General features: G+C 40.5%; 2 protein-coding genes across 3 annotated transcripts; one reads left to right on the top strand and one right to left on the bottom strand.

Annotated features, from left to right (window-relative positions):
• The first annotated feature begins 840 nt into the window (after positions 1–840).
• LOC115245295 (leucine-rich repeat extensin-like protein 3) lies at positions 841–5,081 on the top strand. Of its 2 annotated transcripts, none has more exons than XM_029823546.1 (3): positions 841–993; positions 2,878–3,342; positions 4,192–5,081. In XM_029823546.1, the coding sequence occupies exons 1-3, from the start codon at positions 979–981 to the stop codon at positions 4,291–4,293; spliced, it is 582 nt and encodes a 193-aa protein (XP_029679406.1). In that variant the 5' UTR covers positions 841–978; the 3' UTR covers positions 4,294–5,081. The 2 variants fall into 2 exon arrangements, with proteins under 2 accessions (XP_029679406.1, XP_029679405.1); XM_029823545.1 differs by lacking the exon at positions 841–993 and adding an exon at positions 2,430–2,610.
• LOC115245294 (lysophospholipid acyltransferase 5) lies at positions 5,069–10,496 on the bottom strand. Its single transcript, XM_029823544.1, has 8 exons — positions 10,184–10,496; positions 9,124–9,231; positions 8,877–8,999; positions 8,262–8,377; positions 8,018–8,176; positions 7,666–7,902; positions 7,276–7,584; positions 5,069–7,192 (listed from the first exon to the last, which is right to left on the bottom strand). Exons 1-8 carry the CDS (start codon positions 10,281–10,283, stop codon positions 6,911–6,913), a joined length of 1,434 nt encoding a protein of 477 aa, XP_029679404.1. The 5' UTR covers positions 10,284–10,496; the 3' UTR covers positions 5,069–6,910.
• Positions 10,497–12,076: the final 1,580 nt, after the last annotated feature.

The following is a 12,076-nucleotide window of genomic DNA, read 5'->3' as shown; positions in this document are numbered from 1 at the left end:
AATGGAGGAGCTCTGCAAATATTCGCATAACTTCAAAAAAAAAATTTTTTTGAATTGGAAATTTTTATTTAAGTATTTAATAAGATAGTATTAATATTGTAAAAAAAAAAAAATCTTAGCAAATCGTGCTGCAAAAAAATCTAGAAAATGTACTCATTTCTCGAAGATTTAAACGGGTATGCCCCCTTAAAAAACGAAACATTTAGCCGTGTGTGAATTTAATATATTTAATTTGTCGATTTTGATATAATTGACTTTGTACCAAATATAAGATATGTATACCTTTTTTACTGCAAATACAAGCGAGTAAATAAAAAATCAAACAGTTTGTGAGCGCGTTTCAAATATATATTATCAATAATAATTAATAGTAATTAATAGTAATATAGTAAATTTTAATAATATAGTAAATTTTCAGATTCGCTTGCGCGCAAAACGCCCCGGATCGGATTGTCATCGATATAATCGTTGTGAGAAAATGTGACTTTCATCTCAACGATATACGGAAGAAAAATGTCGGTCAAGCAACGTCAGCTAGGCGGCAAATTGTTCCGCGGGACGATGAATCTTCATCTCGAGTACTTTCATTTTCTCCTTGCCGTGTCGCACCTCTGGATTTGATCGTCGGGTCGAACTCCGCTGAAACGGGCGGCGAGAAGAAGGCGGCGGATGACGACGCGAAAGAAGAAACCCCCTGAAGAGAGGGCCCGCGCGCGCGTAACGACGACGAGCGACGACGACGACGACGACGATGACGATGTTACCACCTTCCTGTGCCTTCCTTTTCCGTAGGTAGGCAGGCGGGTAGGTAGGTACGTATCCCCTCGATGGCCTCTATAAAAGTTCGGAAGAGTCTCGACCGCACGCCACACGCGTGAAAGCTCGCAAGTGAAACGCCGCCCGCTCGACACGTTCCTCTTTTTCTACGTGCCTTACATTTCGGGAGTACCATCTGTATCCGATACACACGTAGGAGAAATGCGGACCGCCGCAGTAAGTAACCGCGCCAACCTTAATTATTATTCGATATTCCGCTCGGGGGCCCCTCCGAGTTTCAAAGACGAATTAGGGATATTTTTGCGTGATGCTTATCTTTTTTTTTTCTCTTTTTTTATTATCGATGTCATTTCGCGTCTCTTTCGAAAAACGTTACACACGCGGACATTTCGACGAGAGACATTTCAATTGAATTATTATATCGCTCGGGTGATTCATTTAAGCGCAATAAAGTATAAGGCGTCACGCTACTCTATGCGTAACAGCGTACACATTTTATTTACGATCATTCGTCGATCGCGTGTTAGTAAAGAGGCATTTTATTACGATGGCTGCGTAATATATTTTCCAGGACAAGTGTGTAATTTTATCATATCGAGTCTTCACATTAGTTATATTTGAAGCGCAATAAATCCGAAGCTTAAACAAATATGTCTCTTCTCTTCTCTCTCAAGGGACGCTCAAAACCGGTTGTTAAGTTTAAACGTCGATTGGCGCAATCTTCTTACCGAGTAACGAGCGATCGAGTGACCAGGTGCATTATAACGAGAGTAACTTTCGGTTCGTCCTTGCGAAATCGCGCGGTCACCGATACATTCCGATCTCTCCTCTCTTTCGTTTCTTCCTTTCATTCGTTGATCATTTTTCTCGCTGCGTCGATGATAAACAAGAACAAAGTATAGGATTAACAAATTTATACGAGAGATATATTTGTCGGAAGATATTTGCTTTCTACTCGCGTCTCGAGTAATACAGATCTTACTCCGTCTGCAAGTCTGCGCGTTTACATCATCGGTTCCAGTGACCGCGCGTCTGCTTCTTTTTTTTTTTTTTCTTTCTTTCTTTCAGGCGATGGAAAGTGACCCGACGCGTTTTCCCGCATGAAGAAAGAGAGAGAAAAAAGAAGTCTCTCGAGCGTGCCCTCGCGCAGCGTATAAATCTCGCGGATTCGAAGCGACGCGCAACCGCGGTCGCGCGGTGTAAAAGTAAAAGGGGGATCCTCCCGCTCCTTCGCCCGCTCTTATTCACCGACACGGTCTCGATAATTATAGCGTCGAGGAAAATAGCGAAAGCAGCTCCGCTCTTGTTCTCAAAGTCTCCCGACACCGCGCGTCGCTCTAAAGCATGATTAAACGATCGCGGGTCGTTAAGTGAGTAGGAAGCTTCGCTCGAGCGAAGTGAGTTATCGCCCGTACATTGACGTACGACAACGTATCGTCTTCTCTTCCGCGCGCTAACACGACATGCCCCGTCCGGGAAATGTGGGAATGGAAAATGCTATTCTAGATTAATGTACTCTCCCACGCCCCGCGGTGAAGAGATATCCGAGTTATGAGATCTCTCGCGAGGTCGCGATCAGTTGACTGACATTGATTCAAAGAGATCGACTCGTTGAGAAAAACTCGCTAACGAGTTCCTTGTGAGTCGTGTACTCTTGTAGCTTTATCGGGAAATACATGGTACGATTACGTGGCTGCGAGTCAAAAGTCATCGCGCAACAATCCGTCGTGAACAAACCATTGATAGCGATGGATCGCGCAAATGGAGAAATATCCATTGCAAATTAGCTCCTTAACAAGCGAATGCGATTTCGCGCGCTTATTCACGGACGATGTAATTTTTTTACATTTACATGCACAAATAATGTATATTTGTATTCATACCATTCGTGTTAAATATAATAAACGTATATAATTAACAATTTATTAATAAATCATCATATTTTAGCAATGTATTACGCTTCGCCATAACTCCCACGCGTAATGTGATGAATTAGTATAATATAAAATTAATATATACAAAATTAATGAATTGTTAATTATTAATTACATGCTTATTTGACACAAATGATATATCAACGATGTTTTCCTCCCGTTTTAGAGCACAATTTTTGTGATCGCCTGTTCGGCGATCGTGTTGGTGATTGCGAAACCGGCGCCGGAGCCACCGGTGAGCTCGTACTTCCCACCCTCCGGCGGGGGTGGCGTGTCCGGTAGCTACGGACCACCCCCTGACCGTTACGGGCCACCGCAGCAGAGTCCGGTGGTCCACAAGCATGTATATGTCCACGTGCCGCCGCCGGAAGCGCCCGAGTACAAAGCGCCCAAGCACGTGCCGTTGCCGCAGCCGCCGCAGAAGCACTACAAGATAGTCTTCATCAAAGCGCCGACGCCGCCCACGCCGACCGCGCCGCAATTGCCGCCGCTACCGCAACCGGATGAGGAGAAGACGTTGATCTACGTGCTCGTCAAGAAGCCGGAAGAAGCGCCCGACGTCGTACTTCCGACGCAAGCGCCGACGCATCCCAGCAAGCCCGAGGTCTACTTCATTCGCTATAAAACTCAGGTAATGTCTTCCTTTCTTCTCTTTACGCGATTCGGCTTCATCTTTGTGCAATCAAATTCGAATGCACGCATACACACACGTATATCTTTCTCCGTAAGAAGAATGAAAGTCTAATATATTGTGCAATTTTTTCAGTCACTTAAAACGAGATATGTTTAGCGAATGCGCGTATAACAACCGCTACCAAAGCGGTCTATTGAACTTCGGTTAGACATTTCTCCCCGGATCGGGGAATGTCTCAATGACGAAAGAGGAAAGTGTGGCGCTTCGCTTACGGAATGTAAATTGCTCATTTTGGATGATAAAGCGAATGAGGCGACGTTTTTTGTGTAGGCGTTATGGAAATGCGAATATTAGATGCGTCGTAAATGATACCCGCACGTCATATATTTTAACAAGTATACGGCCTCGCTTAGTTAATCCGATCATTTTTTCGTATAAAAAATTGCCATATTGGCGATTTGAATAATTGTGGAAAGTTTCTCTCTTCAGTTATAATGATATGGCATAAGCGAACTTGTTAAAATGTCTAGAACAAAGTTTCGAAAGATACAACTATTAATTATATTGCGCTGCAGTTCTTTGTTGCAAAAAAATATTTAATTATATTATTACGCATTTCGCTTATTGTTAATGAAGTAACGAGGAACCAAGGAATATTTTTTACAATATCAATCATAGCTACTGAGAAATCTCTACGCGAGAGATTATCTATCGAATTCTATTAAATTGCAATCGCAGAAAAGATCACGATCGCATGACGGACTACAAACATAAAAATATTTTATGCGTGTGTGTCGTTTAGTCTTTCTCTTTCTCTCTTTACTTATTTATTTTTACGCATTACAGAAGGAATCGCAGGGCGGTGAATATGGTCCACCGGGGCAACAACCGGGACAACCCATCGATAGTTATGGAGCACCACATCCGGGTCCCAGCGGACCGTATTAAAATAAATCGAGAATCGTGTATCATACCGTCCTCGAAACTCGGCCACCTTCGCACGGAGACGGTTTCTCTATCTCTTGGAGACTATTCTCGATCATTTCTTTTTCTCACAATGATACGGACGTGAACCCGGATACCCGGACACTTGGATCTTAATAATTGTAGGAGGGATGTATATATATCGCCTGTATCTCGTAAGATAGACCGCATGGTCTTTAAAAGATGCTTAAGAGGCAGACGCTTCGTGTTGCCAAGTCTACTCGCATGCACATGTATAGATACATATGCGTGATCTTCGAATAACTGGCCGAGTACCGAGTACGACCGAGAGCTCGTGTCTCTCTTAAAAAGAAAAATGTAAAACAAATCATTTTATATACGAGACGTCGATGTTTCTTTCGTATCTTTTAAGAAAATAATAGTAAATATACATTTTTTTATATCAACTTTCAGTATTATTACATATGTAATCACCTCGTGTGTATCGCCTTTCTCTATTTACTAATTTTATCCTCTGTTTCGCAGATTCTTAGGATTGAGCTTCTCGTTCTAGCTTCTCTTATTAATTATACGGTACGGAATCGAAATTATATTGATAGATCTAGATCGCACTCGCAAGTCCTATCTCGCTAACTACTTTCTTTTTTTTTCTACTTTAAACGATATTTCAAGTAAATTTCGAGAATCTGTATCACTAGGAAATGTGTCTTTCGCTCACAATCATTATTATGACTAAATTTGCGACAATTTGCCATAACGATTTTCTTAAAGACATTTGAAAAAAAAAAAAATAGTAAGATTCTCAGATAAGATATTAGCAAGATATATGCAATAGAGCGCACTTATCCGATTAGAATTTCGTATTAGCGTTAAGTACGAAACATATGTCATCATGATTCTTATAATACTGTCAAAATTTATGCATTTGCGCTTATTAACTAGTTGAGGATCTTGCATTACGAAAATCAATTTTAGATCGTTCTTCTATTAGTTTCAATTCTAATAAACGCTATCGACAACCGTGTATACAATTCCTGACTGCTTCCGTTATATATATATTCTTTTTTATTCAAGTATCTAAAACTCTGTGTAAACCTGTACGCGCGACTATGTCAGAAGTACCTTTGATCGATAAATTAAGACCGTTAGGCGAAATATGCTATGAATTATTTGTCGTCAATCTATAATTCGATCGCTCGTAAGTACGAACGATAGAAGATCGAGCGATCGTAGGATATATCAGTATCCGGGCACTTTCCTTATCTTTCATATTATATACATATATATGTGTATATAAATATTGGATTGGTAGCAACTATATTTTTAAATTTTGACGCGCGGCAAGTGCTATATGTGCGTAATGAGAGCCGCAAGGCTATCGCAAAACGGATAGGTAGATCGTTGTTAAAGATTTTTATCTAAAAAAATAACTGCGAATGTATATATTAGATCGAAAATCGCTTCTCAATCGTTATTTCATATTGATCTAAAGAAGCGCGTGTACATTGTAAGAAGATATGTACATACCCTCGACTAGAATCAATTTTAATCTATTATCATTGTATTATATATTGTGTGTATTTACATCTCTAGAGCAGTTATAGCGAAACACGGTTAAATCGTATTTAGATTGATTAAATGCAATTACTACGGTAAAATAGATACTTCAATCGCGCATCAGAGGAACGCGTATTTGGAAATACTGATCTATGTCGTTTTGCATGTTACATAGCTACTTTCGCGCTTACAAAATCACGGTATTATCCCCCAGATATCCCTCTGCGACGCAATTTCCCTGATTCTGTTTTCGTGAGTGGACATGCTTATTGCAATCTAAATACATAAATTGCTTTCTCCTTCGAATCTCTCGGGAATATTATGATATTCTACTAACTTATCTAGCCGCTGCAATTACGATATTGTTCTTATTATGAAAAAAGCGTAACGCATTTCAAAAATTGCAATACCTCAAACAGGTGATTCGATGAAATATGTACAAATGAGCAAAACTTTGACTGATCGAATACGCTACGTACAGGAAAATGACAGGATTGAAGACGCAAGAACATACTATTGTACGAAAACAATACTGAAATATCTAAAATTATTGTTGGGACTTTCACAATTAATTGTGTAGTAAAACCAAGATCGTAAAAATTTCGAAATAACAAATATTCAAAATCCCCGACAGCGGAATCTTTTTCTAAACAATGTGTTAAATTTGTAAATGGAAACGTCCGTAGTAGTATCATCCTCACTTATATAGGATAATATTTCAACACTATTTCGTTTAAGCGACAGGATTGTTGAAGGAAATTTTTCGCTCATGGAACTTGATATCATCGAGATATTCAAGTAACGGAAATTCAGCATTACATTTTATAGAATTCTCAACTATTATGAAACGCGATAGTGATGGTAATGTGCTCTATATATATGTTACATCCTATTTTCCGTTGGATGTGCGCTATCACATTCTTTTAAAAATTAAAGACTAGTATAACTAGTACACCGAGGTCCATCCATTGCTTTCATAGCTATATGTCTTCTCGGATATCAATTCGCGACAAAAATAAGAGACATGCCACACTATCACGGGGGCGAGCGAAATTGCGTGATTTTATTCTTGATGTGATCGTTGACGCTCGTGTCTTCGACCAATTAATCGTTTAATGTACGGCGCAAGTAACGGATAAGAAAAGAAGAACACGTGTCCGCAATAATACAGATTTGCGTAGACCTGATTATACCGTGGATACGAGAGAAGTACGAATGACACAAGGCAATATCCCATGAAAACGAAAGTGTAAAGCTTCAGAAAGATCCAAGCGAGTAAGCGTGCTTCCCATCGAGTTTTCAACAGCGTTTGCACTTTCTCGCTGTTCTGTAATGCTGGTCCGATCTGAAAAAGAGAAAGAAAACGGGAAGTAAATCGGAAAAGTCAAATAATCGATAAACTTTTTATGAATCGCGATCGATACTTACGTCTCGTTCAAAGTACATGATAAGAAATTCCATGAAGAAACAGTGATAATATCCGGAATGAAAACCGTGCCAGAGGGCGAGGAAGAGCAATGTCATTAGTTGGCTGCGCATCTTTGAGCCCAGAAACTTCAGCCTCTTGTAGATATACTCCGCGCACCAATGATTGGTGTTTATGTTAAACGAGAGAATATAGTGATTGAATTGTGTGGAAGTTTCAAACGTTCGCAGTTTAACGTTCGCGCAACCGTCCCACTTAACGCGACCTTCGGAGTCTTTTCCATTGTAGGTCAGACCAAAAGTAATACACACCTGCAATCAGAGATAACGAGATGCACATATGTATTACAGATGAAGATAATCAACAAAAAAATGCAAACGCAAGTTATATACCCCTTCTGTGATTAACCAGACGCTGACATATTTGTAGAGATTGATTCGGCCCCACAGCCCGATGAGCAAACATTTTTTTATTAAATTTAATTTCTGGAATGACGGTTCGAAGAGATATTGATCGGAAACGTAGAGCGTTCCAATCTGAAATATCGCCACGTATATAAATCCGACGAAGGCTCGTGAAAGTCCAGCCGATACGCAATCTGGCAATTTAACGGCACCGGTTATCGAATCCTAAAATACAAATCATGCTATTTATTAAGATAGATTTATATTTTTCGCGATATTCTCGTGTATTAGTTTACAATTTAAAAGATTCTATATACGATAATAATATTTATTTACGTACGCGTTCGGTAAATCGACTATTGACGTAGTCCAAGTATCTTCGCATACTGAACTGCGGCCCGATGAGGAAAGCGCCTGGGAAATAAGCATACGCTGCGATTTCTAACAGTGACGGTTGTTCCTTCAAGGCTACTCGTTTCTGGCTATCAGACAGCTCCGTCTACAATAATCGTTCCATTGATTGCGTTACGCCGCGGAATAACACCGTGAAATAACAGAATTGTCGAAAAAAATAGCGTTCGTACGTCACGTTTTTTACCATCCCATAAATTAAATGCAAGCCCTATTAACCTAAGGGTCAGCACGCATTGCGGCATTGTCCATTTTATGTCGTAATCTTGGGTGCTGGTAGTGTAATAGCCTGTGTTAAAAAAAAAATCTCATTTAAATATTTCGTAATATTGCTTGAAATATATAATCGAATCGAGAAAAAAAAAAAAAAAAAAAAAATATTTATAATCATGACGCCAAATTCGCATAAATCAAGAGTATACAGTATTTCAATAAATGATTCCATGACAGATTTTCAAAAAAAATTACAAATTCTCAATATATGCATTCATCAACAGTCAAAGTAATATTGTAATATAAAAATGCTGCAGCGATAAAAAGATGATAAAGTGAACAGTTATCGTTTAACCGAATAGTTTATTGTCAAAGAAAACCTTGAGTATACTCATTTCAATTTTACGTTGATACTATGTAGGTCACCGTGTCCGATAGATAGCTCAAGAGTTAAATAAAAACGTGACTATCTAAATATACGTAGATACATTCGTAGACGGGTTTTTTTTTCCATTTCGTAATATATCGCTCTTGACGTTGGCATCAATATTGCCGTAAGATTAACATTGCTTTACCGTAAAGTAGATACGACATGTTGAAGAGGAACGTCACAATGACGAATAATCCGGAACTTCCGAGGATCTTTAAGATCATATACGTTCCACATACCGCCGTTGACGAATGAAGTATGTTATAATCTGCGAAAAGAGAATATGCATCAAAGTTGTTTTTTGTGAAAGAAAATGAGAGAAAACGAGTAAACGCGCGCATGCGTCGCCCTTTTTATTCTTCGCAAATTGAGATATTGTTCAAGTGAATTACCGTAATTCCAGTAACCAATTGACAGACCACACGCTATGAAAAATAAGTGCTGACGAATGGGATCTTTGCCGTAGAGCGTGTATCTGTGAAAGAGGGCAACGGGAAATCCTGAAATCACATGAAAAATGTCATGGTCACAATCCTTTTTTTTATATTCTCATATGATTGATAACTGCTTTGATAATTTTCTACGTATTTTTTTTCTACATTTTCTTGTTTGTATATATCTAATAATGCTAAATAAAGCTAAATAAGAGTGAGAAAGAGAACATACAGAGAATTTATCAAATTTTATCAGTTGGCGAAATAGATTTTGCACCTGTTTGTTGACACTGAAATATTTCAAGTTATATACGAGACTTATGTAACGCATTTGTAAATAAACGCGTCTCGCACGCACGCGTGTATTTTGTTGTCATATCTCTATATATATTTTGTTTGCATATCTTACGAGTGAATAAGCGTGTACAATTCATAATTATGCTTATCGTTGAGGAAAAAAACTCAACAGCTGTTGATTACGAGCGAATTAAAGTACGAGTTATTAAAAGTACGAGTATTTTTATGCGCACATATATATTAATTAATACATAAAACGTTCGGTACGAGACGCGTGTTCCCTGGCGTCATAGCCCAAAGTCCGAGTCCGCGCACATGTCACGTAGTTATATATATGTGTGCGCGTATCGAAATGAAAAACATATGTACATTTATTAACGATTAAATATGAGTAACCTTCGTGTATGCAATTATGTCGCGTTATAGATTACCATTAGTTATGTATGCGCGACGTGTATGTAACGTCGTGCGGAGGGTGATTCCCCTCCCTCCGAGGGAATCTCTAAGAAGCGAGGGACGGGGGGGGGGGGGGGAGAGAAGCACACGCCGGTTGTGATCGAGCAACGGAACGTTATGAATGAACGCGGATCGATTTACCCGAGGGCATAGAATTTGCGAAAGGGAAGGGAGGAAAGGAAGGGAGAAGAGGGAATAGCAGATATGCTCTTTCGAGAAGGAAGAAAATGAAGATATATATTTGTCGTAGACGTTATATATTTACCCAGTAAAATGGAGACGAGGAGACGCAGCGCGGCCTCCGGGGCGCCCAACAACGTCGACAATCTCGCCAGCCCGCCCGGGCTGTACGCCACATTGTCCATGACTGACCGACGACGCGTTGGCACGCGAATTTTATTAACGTCAACGAAGCTCCTTCTAAACTTACAGCATGGCCGCGTCGCGCAGCGCGATTCCCTCCCGTATCCTTAATCGACGCGACGAGTACTAAACAGCCGTCGCGATCGTACGCGCTCGTAGTCGGAGAACGCCCGTGATTAACCTTCGCCACCGTCGTCGCCACCATCACCACCGACCGTCGCCACCACCGTTGTCGTTGCCGCAGCGGTCCACGCGTCGCAGCTGTTTCGACGTGGCTGCGCGCGACGCGACGTGACGGCGTGACAGCGTGCTCAGGATCGGGATGACAGATGACGCGATGCTCCGAGATGACATCTCGTCTTCATCCTCGTCTTCGTTTTCTAGTTAATAGAATTAGGACATTGTACGATGATCGAGGGCGGGTTCGAAATTGTCTCTATCTCTCTCTTTCGTAGCTGTCACACCGAGCCAAATACTGCGACCGAGATTAATCAAAGACTAGAGGTCAGGGTAGATCGGTAGAGAATCGTCAGGGGTGGATCCGACGACTGGCGTCGCGACGGTCGCCCGCAAGAATTTTATTTCGAATCGATGAAACGCGCGGGAAACGAGAGGGCGATTGAAACGCGCGCGCAACCACCGGACAGGGTCATGGCAATTTTGCTGTGGTCACTCGCTTCATGTCACGCGTGTCATATCGTGTATCAGTAACAATAAACGCGCTGTCATCGCGATGGAAAAATTTCAACGGAAACGGTAAGTCTGTAATTTTATCCCCGCGAATTCGTAATTTCTCAGAATCTTTCGACGAGCGAAGAATCGAGCATTGACTCGATATATATATCGCGGGAAGAAAGAGGGGGAGGCTCTCGCTTTCTCTGGAAACTAGCGCGGTGAAACGCGCCTAAATATATCTCTAATCACTTTCACTCACTCTTGTTCTCTTATACCGTTAGGTGAAACCCTGATAAATCGTCACGATGGGAGAAAAAAAGCGTCGAAACGATCATGTTCCTGGATCCTGAATGCTGTTGCGAGGATGGAGGAGAGAAGATGAATTTTTGCAAGCGAGAGAAATAAAAGGGGGAACAGGCGTACATGCACGGAGAACGTTTCTTTGCTTCGTTTATAATCGTAAATTTGTTTTTTATTCCGCGAAATAAATTTAGGTAACATCATATAGCATCGTACAGCATCGGCGGGTAGGCGCGCGCCACGCACACCCGCGCATATATGTATATATAAGTATATATATGTATATACATATATATATATATATTCCTCGTAAACGCGTGCATCTATCACAGAATAAATATGGTCGGAAGACCCGCGAGACGATGGAATAACGCGTGATCGCCATTTACATAGTACAATGACTCATCCTACACGCACGACACACACGCATACACACACTCACACTCTCGATCCGCGAACACGTCTCCCATTTTTGCGAAATTGTCGATTCGGTTCTCATCTTTTTCCCCTCCCCCTGTGCACGCGACTTTCCTTCCATTGCGAATTTTACTCTCTGTATATTTACTTTCACGCGCGTGGAAAGATATTTAAGGAGAATGAAATTTATTCAAAGACGAAACTTTCGCATGTTTTGCAAATCTTACCCGCGATTCGAAACACTTTGTTAAATCTATTTCTCGGAAACATTAATATCAAGTCGAAACAAAGGTTGCACATCGAGAAATTAAGTCAGCATGAAACTACACACACACATATGTAATCATACATAGAGTAGAACTAATATTGCATACACAAATAGATTACGCTCTTATATTACGAT

This window comes from Formica exsecta, unplaced genomic scaffold, assembly GCF_003651465.1.
Source record: "Formica exsecta isolate Colony F162 unplaced genomic scaffold, ASM365146v1 scaffold933, whole genome shotgun sequence".
NCBI classification, from domain to species: domain Eukaryota; kingdom Metazoa; phylum Arthropoda; class Insecta; order Hymenoptera; family Formicidae; genus Formica; species Formica exsecta.
The sequence above is the reverse complement of the archived record's forward strand: the minus strand, read 5'-3'. Positions and strand labels throughout refer to the sequence as shown.

What these genes read in the sequence shown, in the direction of transcription:
- LOC115245295 (XM_029823545.1), top strand. Translation starts at nt 2,539, where the DNA reads ATGGAGAAATATCCATTGCAAATTAGCTCCTTAACAAGCGAATGCGAT. An exon ending in CGCGCTTATTCACGGACGAT is followed by an intron (nt 2,611 to 2,877) that starts GTAATTTTTTTA and finishes CTCCCGTTTTAG; the next exon opens with AGCACAATTTTTGTGATCGC. An exon ending in TCATTCGCTATAAAACTCAG is followed by an intron (nt 3,343 to 4,191) that starts GTAATGTCTTCC and finishes TACGCATTACAG; the next exon opens with AAGGAATCGCAGGGCGGTGA.
- LOC115245294 (XM_029823544.1), bottom strand. Translation starts at nt 10,283, where the DNA reads ATGGACAATGTGGCGTACAGCCCGGGCGGGCTGGCGAGATTGTCGACG. An exon ending in CATGTCGTATCTACTTTACG is followed by an intron (nt 8,378 to 8,876) that starts GTAAAGCAATGT and finishes TTTTTAACACAG; the next exon opens with GCTATTACACTACCAGCACC. An exon ending in ATAGTCGATTTACCGAACGC is followed by an intron (nt 7,903 to 8,017) that starts GTACGTAAATAA and finishes TTTGTATTTTAG; the next exon opens with GATTCGATAACCGGTGCCGT.